A 15,267-nucleotide genomic window follows, 5' to 3' on the forward strand; every position below is an offset into this window, starting at 1 on the left:
TAGGAATGAATAGAGAAGTAACTGACTTTCTGTTCTGTGTCAGTTGAGGAAGCAGAGTGTTGGTCAGTTGGTCACATGACATAGCTGAGTATCAGAAGGGAGGTTATAACTCCCAAATTCAGGCACAGGTAAGAAAATTACCACCACTGCGGCTTACAGCATGTATCCTTCTGACAGGTCACAGATTAAAAATGTTTGTGGGAGTGCTTCTTTTAAGGCCCCTTTACACTGATCGATGGAGCACATGATTGGTGGGTAGGGAGGTATTCCTTCCTGACAATTACCTGCTCATTTATATGCAGCGATCTCCTCCACAGTATGGTGAGGAGTGATCCCAATGCTGTTGCTCTTCCTCATACAGAATCCGTGTTCTCATCACTATGGAAAGCCGAGACTTTCACCCAGCACTGAGCCAGGTGACATTACCGGCACAGATAGGTGTTCTTTAGTACTGCAGAAGGCTGTTTTGGAGATGGGTACTGTGCAAAGTAGCCTCTGTTTCAGTCGGTGCTGGGCATACCATAGTGATGAGAATCCCGGTACATCACCAACACAATGAAAACACATCCTTGTGCTGCGCAATTGCAGCGTGACAAGGGGGATCATCGGAGCAAGGAAATGCCCGTATGCTCCACTCATATATGTAGGCTAGAAATAAAAAGAAGGATATTACCAAGATCGGCCTTAAACCTGCAAAACCCCTTTAAGGCCCCTATAGACTGCTTGATGTTTGAGCAGATTATCGCTATTGAGCATTCGTACAAACACTCGTTAGCAATAATCTGCCAGTGTAAAGGTGCCACCACCTAACCGTTGAACGAGCGAAGCGCTTGTTCATCAGGTAATAGGTCTGTTGGCGTGGTCGCCTAAATCATCGTTTGTTAGCGATAATCTGTCCGAACATCCTACAATCTGAAAGGGCCTTTTTAGGCCATACCACCACGCATGTTTGTCCACACCACAGAAGTGATGCATGGATTCCCACTGTACACAAAGTAGCTGTGAGCCCAAAATGAACAATGGAATTTTTTGTAATGTTTTTGGATGAAATCTACTTGGAGCTTTACTTAAAAATTACTCGTGGAAAATATCTAAAATGCCCTCTTTATTTTATGACATTTTATATTTTTCTAGTAAAATGAATTACAAAGTGTATGGTTACCTTATAGAATTGCATATTTTGATGATGGTTTTGCTGGTGGGTACATTTTAAGAGGAGGTCACTTCATTGATGCATGACTCACGACCTTCATTCATGTTTCCATCTGTGTGTAGAAATATAGCAAAGCAGACATACCTAGAGACATTGCAGGACAACTTCATTGAGATGGACATCCTCCCCACCTCCCGACATGACGGTGCTTACAATGATGGGTATGTGACACATCCTATTAATTGTGTGCCATTTGCATGACATTATCCACCCAAACCACTGCACTTACCCGACACTGCTGGCTAGAATTACCAAGAAATGGCACTGCTGAGGACGTTTACATGGCAACTATGAATCCAAAAACCTTGTAGAGGAACCACAGTAGTCCTGACCTATGGGGAGCCGCTAAAGAGAGGAGTAGCCTGAAGCTCCTGGGCCACCTACCATGTCCCATTTAGAATACTGGTGTCTTTTGTGGCCTTTGGGTATTCTCAAGCACTTCAGGGTGCAGCTACAGCCTATGCATGCACCATTTGTAGCTGTGCTCTTCTAAAAATAAAATAAATTAGCCTATATAAAACATTTTTTATTATTATTATTTTGATCTATTAATGGTTTATAAATTTTCAAGACTTTGATCACCAATGAGTTGGTGAGAAAACCATGAGTGTTCCTTTATTCTTGCACATGATCTAGATTATGGTTGGCCAACTATATTTTCTGGAACAGACACCTTCATCTTCTGTCCAGTCCTGAGATGTTGAATAAGATAAAAAGTCTTATTGTACATGCCCCTAGTTTTGTTGAAAGTTTACATTTTTTAAGTGCCCAGCAGTGCTATGCATTTTGGTAAAATTATCATTGTGAACCCATAATTCGCAATCCAGGAGACCAAGTCATGGTATATAATAAAACAATATTTTTTGGGTTAAAGCTCCGGCCTTCTGAAGTGTCAGGTCAACTGTTCTATTACTTCAGTGTTCAGAATTTCTAATCTAAACTGTTATTGATTCTCGACTTGAATGAATCTCATGCTGAGAATTGTCTTCGATCAACATCAGTTTCGAGAATTGTTGAATGCCGGTCTTGTGTAGTTGAGTTACAAGGACCAACGGTTCATCAATATGCAAAATGTGGATTTCTAAAAAAAAAAAAATTGGCAATACGCTAAAAAAAGTTGTACTGAATTCTCTAGATAGTGCTTTGAAGCCTAAGCTAAAGGTCGCCATACACATTAGTCTAAAGTTCTTCAAAACGAATCATTTCAACCAAAACTATCATTCATTGGAGGAAATTTATCACTGAGCGATTGTTTTAGTTGACAGATGACAGACACCACATGAAAAGAAGTTGGCTGTGTTTTTAAAAATGTAATTCGATAGTTGCTAGTACTTGACTGTATATGGTACAGTCGAAATGACATGAACGATTGTTCCACGAAAGAACCTTCCTCGGTGAAAGAGTATTTGTCCTGTGCCCGGTATCATTGTGCATGTGTGGCCAATTTGTACAACTAAAATATCAATGGCTGCTTTGCTGGAACGATCATTCACCAGACGAACGTTCATTCAATGGTTGTTCAACCATCAGCCAACTTCTATCTAATGTTAATGTCCACCATACAAACCGGGCTATGCTCAATGAAATTCTATGCTACGTGTCTGATGTTGTTCGAAATAATTCTATTTTTAAAAAGTTTAATAAAATATTATTGGTGGATGGTCAATTGCTTATGCTATAATATAGGAAATTCCACCCAATGGGACACATTCCCTCTGTATTTCTCTTTCTTATATTCTGTCTTTGCAAGATGGTGAAAAGAGATGTACATATGTACAGATGCCATAAATAAAGCCTACTGGTGGAGGAGGAATTTTTGTGTTCAAGCATAACGTTGATCTCCTCACTGAAAAATAAGTGTGCAAGATCATTTGTTTAGTAGACAGTATGCTGTTTGATTAAATGTTTGAAGTCGTGCATGCTATGTGGATAGCTGTTCCATTAAGTTTTTAGGATTCGTAGTGCGGTCAAACATCCTGTCAGTTCTGCTTTATCTTCCTATTCCATTATATAATCCTTGTTGGGTTGTACTGTATTATAAAGAACAGCAGGCTTTGTAAGGCAATTCTTTATAACCACATCATTTTAGGGGTAGATGTAGACCCCATTACTGTACCCATGTACGTATATTATGGCCTTTTATCTACAAGCTCAACTCTCTTGCTTTTTCTTTGTCCCTAGGCATTTTCTGTTTAAGCCAGGAGGTACATCTCCCTTGTTTTGTACAACCTCACCAGGCTATCCTCTGACTTCCAGCACTGTGTATTCCCCACCACCCCGGCCTCTTCCTCGAAGCACTTTTTCCAGACCTGCCTTTAACCTGCAGAAGCCGTCCAAATACTGCAATTGGAAATGTGCCGCTTTAAGTGCTATCATTATTTCTGTCACACTGGTGATCCTCCTGGCCTATTTTGTTGGTAAGTGCTCTAACTGTATTGCAGTTCTGCGGAAGAAACCATTACCAAATTATCAGATTTTGTAGATTATTGTATGTTGGATTAAAGGAATTTCACTTTGTTTACATGTCTTGTTGCTAATGTGTATAGTGGGTTTTTATGGCCGTTTTTTGCTTTTTTTTTTACGCTTTGTTGCATATTTTTTCCCCTTCTAAACAAAATAATGAACTGATTCTATCATCTATCACGATAGCTCCTCATTCTGGTCAAGTTTAACTACTGTAATTACCACCCATAATTACTCATTTCTAAAAGAGCCATGAATTATTAAAATTCAAATTAATCTGTTCAGCTCTGCACAAACATATTTAACAAAGAGCCTGGCTGATCTAATCAACAAGAGGGAAAAAGATATTTAATTAGATTTTGATGAAAAATAGTGTTTAATTTATTGCATAATCAATTATTAATTAGCGCAATAAGGAGAACTGGCCGCGGTTACTAATTAACTCATTTAAAAATTATGAATAACCTTTCAGGGTGTAATTGTTTCTTGCGTCCTGTCACGATGAGGATAGAGACCGAACCCTAACTACAAAGACGCCCATCTTATAGTTCATGAAATTGTAACTTTCCCGTCTCTGTGACATTTACCATGGCCTCACCTGCTTATATTTTTCCAACTAAATGATTAGTTATGTTAACTTGGATTTTCTTTGAATAATTAAATTGAGATCTTAAATTTCCATTTTAACCATGATATAGCACAGGATCTTGGGGTCTCACCTACCAGAAGAACAAGGGCCCGGTGACCCCTTGTATACCAATTCCCAAGCCACTAAATTCTCCATATGCTTTGGTGAAGAGGTTATAACACTTGTGGTGTATCAAAGTCTGTGGAAGGAGCTCTCGACTAGGGTCGGAGTGGCTCGCCGGAGTACCAGAGGATCCTCTGGTGGGCCCAGGCTCTGGTTCCATAATAGGCCTTAAAGATCCAGTTGAAAAAAAAAAACATTTGGCTGGATTTAGAGCAAGCCACAAGCTTTATGTAAGGAGTTGAGCGTTGAGAATAATTTTCTCTGGTAGGCCCAAGGAACCTCAGTCCGACACTGCTCTTGGATACTTGAGAGGACCTCTCAATTGAAATGTATGGAGAACGCAGTCAATGGGAGGTCGTTGGACTCTGGTTCTCTTGAGAGGTGTTCCTCTTCTCATTTCTGGGACTCGCCTATCTGGCATTTGCAACAAATCTTTTTGGATACCCCTTTAAATACTGGAAAATCTTATTGTGATTGACGTGAAAGCTTCCACTCCAGATATCCCTCAACAGTTCTATGTAAAGTTACCGTAACATCTGAAAAATATTTTCTGGATGTGTCCATAAAGGAATCCATTTTGCACCCGTATTCCAATGCTTGTGTGTGTGAAACAGGAAGTTAAATGGGGTATCCCTTGATTAATGTAAAAAATGAAAATTAAACCTCATATAGTACAGTAGACCTGTCTTTTTAGCAAAGCTAGAACCAGCCCTGTACCTCACATGGATCCAGAGATCTCCCCGTTCATTGTTCCTGATAGTTTTATATAAAGCTGGAAGCTCATGGTGTGTGTTCTTTCTACTACACGCCACGGGGGCATGTTCTTTCTGTTGAAACGCTCTCCCTATCACAGCTCAGGAGGCAGTTAAAGGATGGAACTGAGCATGTGCGGCCACCTCAGGGAGGTGGACAGAGAAATGAGAAAAAGAACAAACAGCAGGTGGTGCCATACATATTCATTCTATTGAGTAACTCAGTGGCTATACTAACCTTTTATTTACATGCCACTACAAAGTATTCAGATCCAGGTGCTGGTTTGAAAACGACACAGTATTTTTTTGTGGGACAACCCCGAGGGGCTTATGGTGCTTTGTCAACCACACACGCCTCTGTAGATGTCTGAGACCAGCACCAGATAGACCCTCATTGTGGAGAGTGTCTCCATGGCAGTATTTCTATGAAGGGGGTTAAGCGTCTGAGAGCATATCTCGAGCACTTAATTCTGCTGATCCGTAGGGCTTCTGAAGGAGTTGACCACTTATCTACGACCCATTTTACGTCCATGAATATTCCCAGCGTATTTTGCAATCTTTTTCTCTATCGAATCTCACACTTTTCAAGACCTTTGCTTGTCGTCATTCATTAGGACCCTTCATTTATTATTTCAAGTGGAGGGAAAAAAAATCTATCCCAGTCACAACAAGGTACATCTCCTAACAAGACTGCTCTGGTAACAGCACGGTCTTCACTGAAAGTAAATAATGAAGATTCTTTTTAATTGACAGCAGAGATCTTAAAAAACTGTGAAAAAAAACTGCTGCAGAAAGTATATATTTTCTTTATTTTACAAAAGAATAACCATTATTTGCTAATACTGGAATACCCCTCGGAAACCCATCTAGGTTAGTAACCCTTTAAGGTACATGCACACGTTCAGGATACATGTGCGGAGAATCCGCACTGAAATCCGCAGATGTTCGCAGGCAAATCTGTGCGGTCAATCCACATGAATTGGTGTGGATTTTCCGCATGCGGATTTTGAAGAAAATCTGGTCAGGATAAATAAAATTAATTGACATGTTGCGGATTTTAAAATCCACATTGTGTGCATTGAAAATGTCTAATTCTCATAGAATACAATGTACATGACCTACGGTGCAGATGTTCCACACGCAAATCCATGCGGAAAATCCGCATGCAATCCTGATCGTGTGCATTTAGCCTTAAAGATGTTGTCTGGCGGGGGTAGAAGAGCCATAAAGGAGGTTCCCATAAACCTACTTATCCCCCACTGCTTCTGGTCCAACTGGGTCCCGGCTGGTCTCTGCTTCCTGGTCCCGTCACGCAGGAAGTGTCAGGAGATACCTGCACTGTAAGTGTCCATTCACACGTCCGCAGTGTTTTGAAGATCCGCAAAACACTGGGCCGGCACCCCAATGGAAATGCAGCTGCGGACAAGAATAGGACATGTTCTATTTTTTTCCGGAGCCGCGGACCGGAAATGCGTATGCGGACATGCTGTCCGCATCTTTTCCGGCCCCGCTGAAAATGAATGGGTCCGGATCCGCTCCGCAACGTTTCAGAACGGATCCGGACCCATTCATGCGGACGTGTGAATGGACCCTAAGGCAGTGAGCCACCTTGGCCAGTGATTGGCTGAGTAGGCATCTACAGGCATTTCCTGTTTGTTGATCCCGGAGCAGGAAGTGGAAATCAGGGGGGGGGGGGGCAGTAAGCATTAGAGAGGCAGCAGTGGCTTCTTTTTTTAACTCATTCTGTCCCTTATATAAAAACTTTTCAAATTATTATTTTTTTTACATCCTGCCAGGCAATTCAGTTTTTACAGAATTTGCAATGAACGGAAAACTATAGCACATTAATGTCAGAAATCACGGACATCCGCGCCCTGTGGGTACAACACGCGGCACGTCTGTTACTTGTAAGCCTTATAGAACATCTTAAAGGTCATGTTATTTTTGAAGTACACTGGTTAACTCTTTAATCCGCCCTAGCGTTAGCAGAGCCCCGAGAATCTTGTACCTTGGGTCGGTGTGACACGAGCCGCTTACAGGCCCTCCATGAGAAATGTCGGCGTGATGTATGACCGGCTTAAGAGCCCTTGTTGAGAGCTAAGTGCAGCCTGAGGGAAGTCTTAAGTTTCATAGTTGATTGTTCGGGAAAACTATGGATCGCCTGAATCGCTGTCACAGTCATTCGCACAAAAACCTTTATAAACCTCTCCCTCAACCGTATCCTAAGAATTTACATGACTTCGTCCATAATCCTTTTTTATTGGCGCAGTAAATCACGGAACTTCTCACATCTGAAGGATTGTAGGGCTTAGCTCGCATCCCAAAGTACCATACAGACCCCCCGAAGCACAAGGCGTTTCAGGGCCTGTGATCTGCAATGCTCAGCGTCCCGGCTCAGGTAACACATCGCCACATGGTTGGGATTTATTTATCACCTGACAACTGCGAACAATGAAATACAATCTAGTGTGAGGAGTCTTTTTTTTATATCTTGAGTCAGGTTCATATTGAACCTTGTATGTGTAATACCCAGACTTGCTAGAAGGGGATATTATATCCAACCTGTGAGGTAATATTTGCTTTTCGGTTGCGCAACCATCACAAAAACTCATGGAGGCCATTTTGTTTGCCGCCATTTTCATAGTGCTTGAAGGGATAGAAGCAAATATTTCAGTTTGGTCTCCAAACAAAATGGCTGTCCTGGGTCATTGAAATGGTCCCTTGAAGATTGATTATATTGATTATATTTCTCAAAAATGTTTTTACATTTTTTTAAGGTTGTCTTACTTTTTTTGGAATCCTGTGTTCACACTCGTGTTGTAGGTTCTGTCTATGACAGAAACCATAAAACTCTCCCAGATCCATAATCTGATGGTCCATATTGACTTATAGTGGCGCCCACTGGGATGTGCCACGGTGTCTGTTGTTTTGACAGAAAAAAATTCCCATCAAATCTGAAATGGAGCTTCTGACAGAGGTGTAAACAAAGCCTTAAAATGATTCTCTGGTTGAAGGTGAAAATAATTCACGAGCTGGACGCTTACGTGTTGCCGTCCTTTTCATTGTTTCAGCTATAGATCTGCCAATTCCCAGATTCTCTTCTGTCATCCAAGATGGCCGCATCACTTCTCAGACTACCTGGTACACACTGTGTATTTGGTGGTCCAGGACACTTCCTGCTTCCCGCTGATTGGCTGAACAGTGCTGGCCAATCCAAGAGCAGGGCTAGACGAGCAGGAAGTGTCTTTGACTTCTATCAAGGAAGTCTGAATAGAGATGCGGTCTTCTTGAATGACAGAAGAGGAGCCCAGGAATTGGAGGATGTGCTGCTGAAAAGATGAAAAGGAGGTCACCAGGTAAGTGTTCTGCTTGTTACCCCTTTGATGTTAACAGTATGGACCAGTATGGGAAAGTATGGATGACATTTAAAGGGGTTTTCTGGGTGTTTTAATATTGATGACCTATCCTCAGGATCAGTGGGGATCTAGTGAGCACTGTGGCCTCCTCGATGCTTATCAAGCATAGTGTCCATGCTTGGTATTGCAGCTCGGTTCCATTTACTTGAATAGGACTGGGCTGCACCTAGGCCACGTAACTGATGAAAGTAACATCACTGGCCTCGGAAGAGGCTGCGGTGCTCACCGGATCACCATGGCCTCTTCAAGCAGTTGATCAGCGGGGTGCTGGGAGTCAGACCTGCTGCCCCTCCCGATCAAGATCAAATACTGATTACCTATCCTGAGGATATGTCCTCGATAAGCACCTGGGAATCCCCTTAAAAGGCAAAAGGTAGTCTCTTCCGGCTCAGAGCTGTGCAGGGAAGGGGCTGCATGGGTGGAGGTAAAATTACTAGGCGCTCGTCTATAGGCTGGAGTTCTGTTTTATAGTTTACAGACCCCTGGCGCCAGCTTACCATTTGGGTCACTGTAATGACAAGTGGTTACCTGCTCGGGAGACATTGGGAGAAGGTAGTTCTGTAGGAGCCAAATTTTTGTTTTCCTAGGAGGTCCCCTTTAACCTTTTCTTAGTAGAGCAGTTTCTCTTCTCTTTTTGGTAGTGTTTTTGTTAATGATACCAGTACCCAGGTGGTCTGGGTTCAAGGTAGAAGTCAATGTCCCAGCCCAGCATGCCTTATGTGGTGAACCTTTTCTTCTTCGAAGATGGAGTGCAGGATTGGGTGTGTTGGAAAGGATGGGCACCAGGAGGCATCATTATTTTTTAAATTGCCATTGAATTTATGCTGTAGTGGGCCAAGGAGTTGAATTGGTTACAGATTTAACCCATTTGTGTGTAGATCAGGTTCATCTGCTTTCGACTCAATTAGCTGAATCACCGAGATTCCCAGCCAAGCAGATGGAAAGCGGTGGCGGCCGCACAGTACTCCAGCGTCTTCCGTCTGATCACTGGTTCTAAGTTCTCTCATTCGAAAGCACAAATCATTACTCATCGGCCAGTGCTGCCGGTGGAGGCTTTGGCCTGTTATCACTTACACGGTTCCCACGCTAGCACTGTCTGACCTCGTTTACCCAATTAATAAGAATTCCCCAAATGGGAACTGCCCGGTGGTACAAATATATAGACACACAAATTAAAAATTAATTACTTGAATCTTTGGGACCAGGCGATAATTGACTTTGCTGAGTAAAAAAATACTGATGCTCCTAAATAGGGAACATTTTGTGTTTTCAGCTCCCATTGGATATGATATAGTTTGTGTGTAGCGCCTGATGATATCGGAGATGTTCCTCAAGGATATCTGTGGACAGACCCTACTGTGGCTGGGTTATAATTTCTCCCAAATAAGCCGTAACTGGGGTTTCCTTTACCCATGGGAAAGATTGTTTGTAGCCTTAGTCCTGTATCAAAATTTTCTGGTCATGGGCAAATGGCTTCTTAATATCTTCCTTGTACCCAGCACCGTGCACATGTCGAAAACCACTTCAGAAGCTTAAATTAAAACTTCTGGACCCCAATTCAAAATCTGTACCAGGGCTCCCACCTACCATGTGCTATTCAGAATACTGGCACCTTCTTGTGTTGCAGAGGGGTCTATGGGCAACCCAAGGCACCAGGGCTCTTGTGTGTCCCAAATTTATAGGGACTGTTCCTAATTTTCATAGACAGTTCTGGCAAATTCTGGCTGTGCCGAGCAGAAAATAGGTGGGGATTATGTAAGCCAGCATTCCTGGGAGGGTTTGGGGCCTTCCCAAAAGAGGGGCTTGCACACCCAATGTTGGCAAGTATGCATCTACAACCTTGTGCACTTACAAAATAACCCCTGAGGTGGCTAGATGGGACCACAAAATGTGCCATCCCAGCAATTAATGCTTTAAACAAGGTCTTAAGGGCCGAGGAGAACTCCAAATTACTGAGGGGCAAGGATCGAGCCAATTATTGGGGACAGACAATCGTACGAACACTCCTCATGCGGCATCTAAAATCGTTTTTTGCGGCATATATTGCCTTGTGTATACATCATGCAAATTGAAGGGGGATGAATGATCGTAATAACTAATAAAATTCATTTTGTATCGGGCAGTGTAAAAAGCCCTCTAAACAAGCGACGATCGACTTGTATTTCGTTGATAGGCGCTCTCTGCTGGCCCATATATAACAGGTGCAACAACCATTCATCTGCCCCCACCCTCTTTAAGGCTGGGTTCACACGGGCGTTGCGGGAAAAGGTGCGGGTGCGTTGCGGGAACATGCACGATTTTTCCACGCGAGTGCAAAACATTGTAATGCGTTTTGCACGCGCGTGAGAAAGATCGCCATGTTTGGTAGCCAAACCTGAACTTCTTCACAGAAGTTCGGGTTTGGGAATCGGGGTTGTGTAGATTGTATTATTTTCCCTTATAACATGGTTATAAGGGAAAATAATAGCATTCTTAATACAGAATGCATAGTATAATAGCGCTGGAGGGGTTAAAAATAATTAAAAAATAATTTAACTCCCCTTAATCCACTTGCTCGCGCAGCCGGCATCTCTTCTGTCTTCTTCTTTGCTGTGTACAGGAAAAGGATCTGTGGTGACGTCACTCCAGTCATCACATGATCTTTTACCATGGTGATGGATCATGTGATGGACCATGTGATGACCGGAGTGACGTCACCACAGGTCCTTTTCCTGTACACAGCAAAGAAGAAGACAGAAGAGATGCCGGCTGCGCGAGCAAGTGGATTAAGGTGAGTTAAATTTATTTTTTTTATTTTTTTTAACCCCTCCAGCGCTATTGTACTATGCATGCTGTATTCAGAATGCTATTATTTTCCCTTATAACCATGTTATAAGGGAAAATAATAATGATCGAGTCTCCATTCCGATCGTCTCCTAGCAACCGTGCGTGAAAATCGCACCGCATCCGCACTTGCTTGCGGATGCTTGCGATTTTCACTCAGCCCCATTCACTTCTATGGGGCCTGCGTTCCGTGATAAACGCGCAATATAGAGCATGCTGCGATCTTCACGCAACGCATAAGTGATGCGTGAAAATCACAGCTCATGTGCACAGCCCCATAGAAATGAATGGGTCCGGATTCAGTGCGGGTGCAATGCGTTCACCTCCCGCATTGCACCCGCGCGGAAATCTCGCCTGTGTGAACTCAGCCTGACACTTACCCATGGGGGAGTCATGCCCTACCCCTTCAAACCCTATACTAAGCATAACACAGTGTAATTGACTGACTTTCGCCTGCAATGCCAAGGAGCCTCCATCTCCCGATTTTTATTTTTTATTTTTTTTAAATGCGCTAATTTGCCCTTCCTCCTCTAAATGGACAATCGATAGCAGATGTTGCTCTCCGCAGCCTCTTTCAAATCAGTTCCTTAATTTCACACTCCGTAATTGATTCGTCTGGTTATTTATTAACCCCAACTCTTAGGCTTGCAAAAACCAAAAGGTAACATCAGGCCGCTTATGCTGACTCGCCTCCATTCCGATAGGGGGGGGGGGGGGGGGGGGAATTTGTTCCCGGCTCATGGTTTATTGTCTGTTTCTTCTCCGGTCCATCTATCAAGATAATCTCCTTCTCTTCACCAAACCCCCTGTACTCTATTACCGGGTCCCAGGAGGCGTCCATTTTCTTGACCTTGTAAATCACTGCCTTTGCAGATCTTTTGTCATCGTTAGCCTCCGTAAACTCTTGTTTTTGATTTTGCTGTCTTATTTTTTTTCTTTCATCTACGACCTATGGCGTGTAAAGGCACAGCATATCCAAAGGCCCAGAGGTCTGAAGGGTGAGCTAGATTTAGATATATATTTTTTTTTTATGGAGACAAGGTACAATACACCCCTCACATTTAAGTTGCAGGTGCAATTTGCGGAAGAGTACAGACTTCTATTGCATAGAATCTATAGGACTTGCCAACCCTCCCACCAGCTTAGGACATCCTCGCAATCACAATGTTTGCAGACCATCACCATCACATAAATTCATTGCACTAGAATTAACACGACGTCTACTACAAGATGTAGTAGCTGCCATCCTGATTCTTGTGCAATGAATTTTTTGAGATGGTCTGACAGCATTTGGATGTCCAAAGAGAAGGCATAACTGGAGGAGGGCATGTGTACAAGGTGTAGGTGCCAACCAGCCACTCCACCTTGGCCAGGGTATTTAGGTTCAGTGCTAGGGTTAAAACTGAATCGCTGCCCAAAGTAATGAATAAAAATAAAAATAAAAATTGTGGTCCAAATAGTTTACCATGCACATTTAAAGAGCAGCTGCCAGCAAGATTAACCCTAGTAAACAAGCCATACTGTCTAGTAGGGTTCCTCCTGCTGATTGAAATGATACCTTTCTTGTGAAAATTAGATCCGAATTTCAGGATAAATTCGATTTCCCACGAAGCCGAGTTTCCTTGTGCTTTGAAGGAGTGAATCGATGTAACCTGAAATAATGCAAAAAACAAAAAAAAATCATAGTTATTGCCTACTTTTGCTCGAGATGGGACAGCCGCTACCCCCCCTATAGCAGCACCCCGGACTCTGTTAGTCACTGGCAGCTTCTCTTTTCATCTCCGATCCTAAAGCCTGTGGTTACTGAGCTGTGATTAAAAAAAGTTAAACATTCAGATGACTTGACAAAGTAAGTCATTGCCTGGCTGAGTGATAGTGGGAACCCCACATAGACTGTCAGTGATCCAAGGCCTGCTCCATCTGTCTCTGTCATTCATGCTGCTTGCTGTAATGACCTTTTTGACTGTATTATCACCCTCTCAGAAACAGGAGACGGATCAGCAGATTCATCTTCTTAGGGAGACCTGTCAGCTCCTTGTGTACATGTCTGTACTCTATTATGCAGAACCAAAGTGTGCAACACCCCTCAGGAGGCAAGAATTCCTAGATAAGCCATTGTTTTATAAAGCAATCCCAGGAAGTAATTAGTCTGGCATTATGTACTATAGCATGACATTTTGTGAATAGTTTTATAATCTTTTATTCAACTATAATACTGCCCTCTGTGTACAATAATATAACTACTATAATACTGCCTCATATGTACAAGAATATAACTACTATAATACTGCCTCCTATGTACAAGAATATAACTACTATAATACTGCTCCTATGTACAAGAATATAACTGCTATAATACTGCCTCCTATGTACAAGAATATAACTACTATAATACTGCTCCTATGTACAAGAATATAACTACTATAATACTGCTCCTATGTACAAGAATATAACTACTATAATACTGCCTCCTATGTACAAGAATATAACTACTATAATACTGCTCCTATGTACAAGAATATAACTACTATAATACTGCCTCCTATGTACAAGAATATAACTACTATAATACTGCCTCCTATGTACAAGAATATAACTACTATAATACTGCCTTCTATGTACAAGAATATAACTACTATAATACTGCTCATATGTACAAGAATATAACTACTATAATACTGACTCCTATGTACAAGAATATAACTACTATAATACTGCTCCTATGTACAAGAATATAACTACTATAATACTGCCCCCTATGTACAAGAATATAACTACTATAATACTGCCTCCTATGTACATGAATATAACTACTATAATACTGCTCCTATCTACAAGCATATAACTACTATAATACTGCCCAAAGTAAACACAAATATAACTACTATTATACAATATCTGGATAAGTCTCTGAGATTCTAAAAGTGGTTCTGAGGATAACGGTTTTATTAAACACATGCTGAGAGTCTGAACACTGAAACAATAGGACCCTGTTCAAATTCTTTTTCTCCAGTGTAGAAATCATAAACCTTTATAATAAGGTGAATAAACCCGCATTTCAACAAGATTTTGTTTCCTATTTTAAATGTTCTTATGATTTTTGTATGAGCCAAAAAACAAATGAGATGTCTGCCTGCCAGGGAGCGCACAGTGTCTGGGCCTCGATGGCGCTGCATCTCACACCTGCATCATTTGAAATTTTCCGTTCTGGTGAATCACTCAATACATATAATTTCCCATCCTTTGAGGAAACGGTGTTCATTGATATCCATATTGTAATTAACTGCCCTTGCAGTGTGGCATTCACGCTGTCTGTCTTTGCCGATGCTTGATCCTTGACGTTCAATTAGATTTACCCCGATGTTTGTTCTAGGGAGCGTGTGTAGCTCATTTGCGAAACTGATGGTTAGTCATAGGGCATATCATTCAGTCTGATGTATTTATCTGCTTAATGCAAAGTGGTTGCTATTCAGCAGCCTAACGGTAAATGAGATTGCATTACAAATTACTGTCTGGTAAGGATCAAAGGTATTTATAAATTATGCCCTGCCATAGTTTTGATTGCATTTGTATATTTCAAGATTCAGATATAGGCTCAAGACAAGTCTACTGGTTCTCATCTGAATACAGGCGAGACGCAACTGATTTCCAGTGTAATGAAATAAACCCATTGATATAATACTGCCTGATCTCCACAAAAATATAACTACTATAATACTGCCTCCTATGTACAAGAATATAACTACTATAATACTGCCTCCTATGTACAGGAATATAACTACTATAATACTGCCTCCTATGTACAAGAATATAACTACTATAATACTGCTCCTATGTACAGGAATATAA

At 41.8% G+C, this 15,267-nt stretch overlaps 1 protein-coding gene across 1 annotated transcript in view; it reads left to right on the top strand.

Annotated features, from left to right (window-relative positions):
• Window positions 1-15,267, top strand: part of TENM4 (teneurin transmembrane protein 4) — a gene marked incomplete at its 5' end in the record, with an annotated part of 222,150 nt that overhangs the window by 62,348 nt on the left and 144,535 nt on the right. The window contains 2 exon segments of the mRNA XM_040426403.1: window positions 1,276-1,374; window positions 3,395-3,630. Of these exon segments, the coding sequence (XP_040282337.1) occupies window positions 1,276-1,374; window positions 3,395-3,630 (335 nt within the window).

This window comes from Bufo bufo, chromosome 3 (assembly GCF_905171765.1).
Source record: "Bufo bufo chromosome 3, aBufBuf1.1, whole genome shotgun sequence".
Taxonomy (NCBI): domain Eukaryota; kingdom Metazoa; phylum Chordata; class Amphibia; order Anura; family Bufonidae; genus Bufo; species Bufo bufo.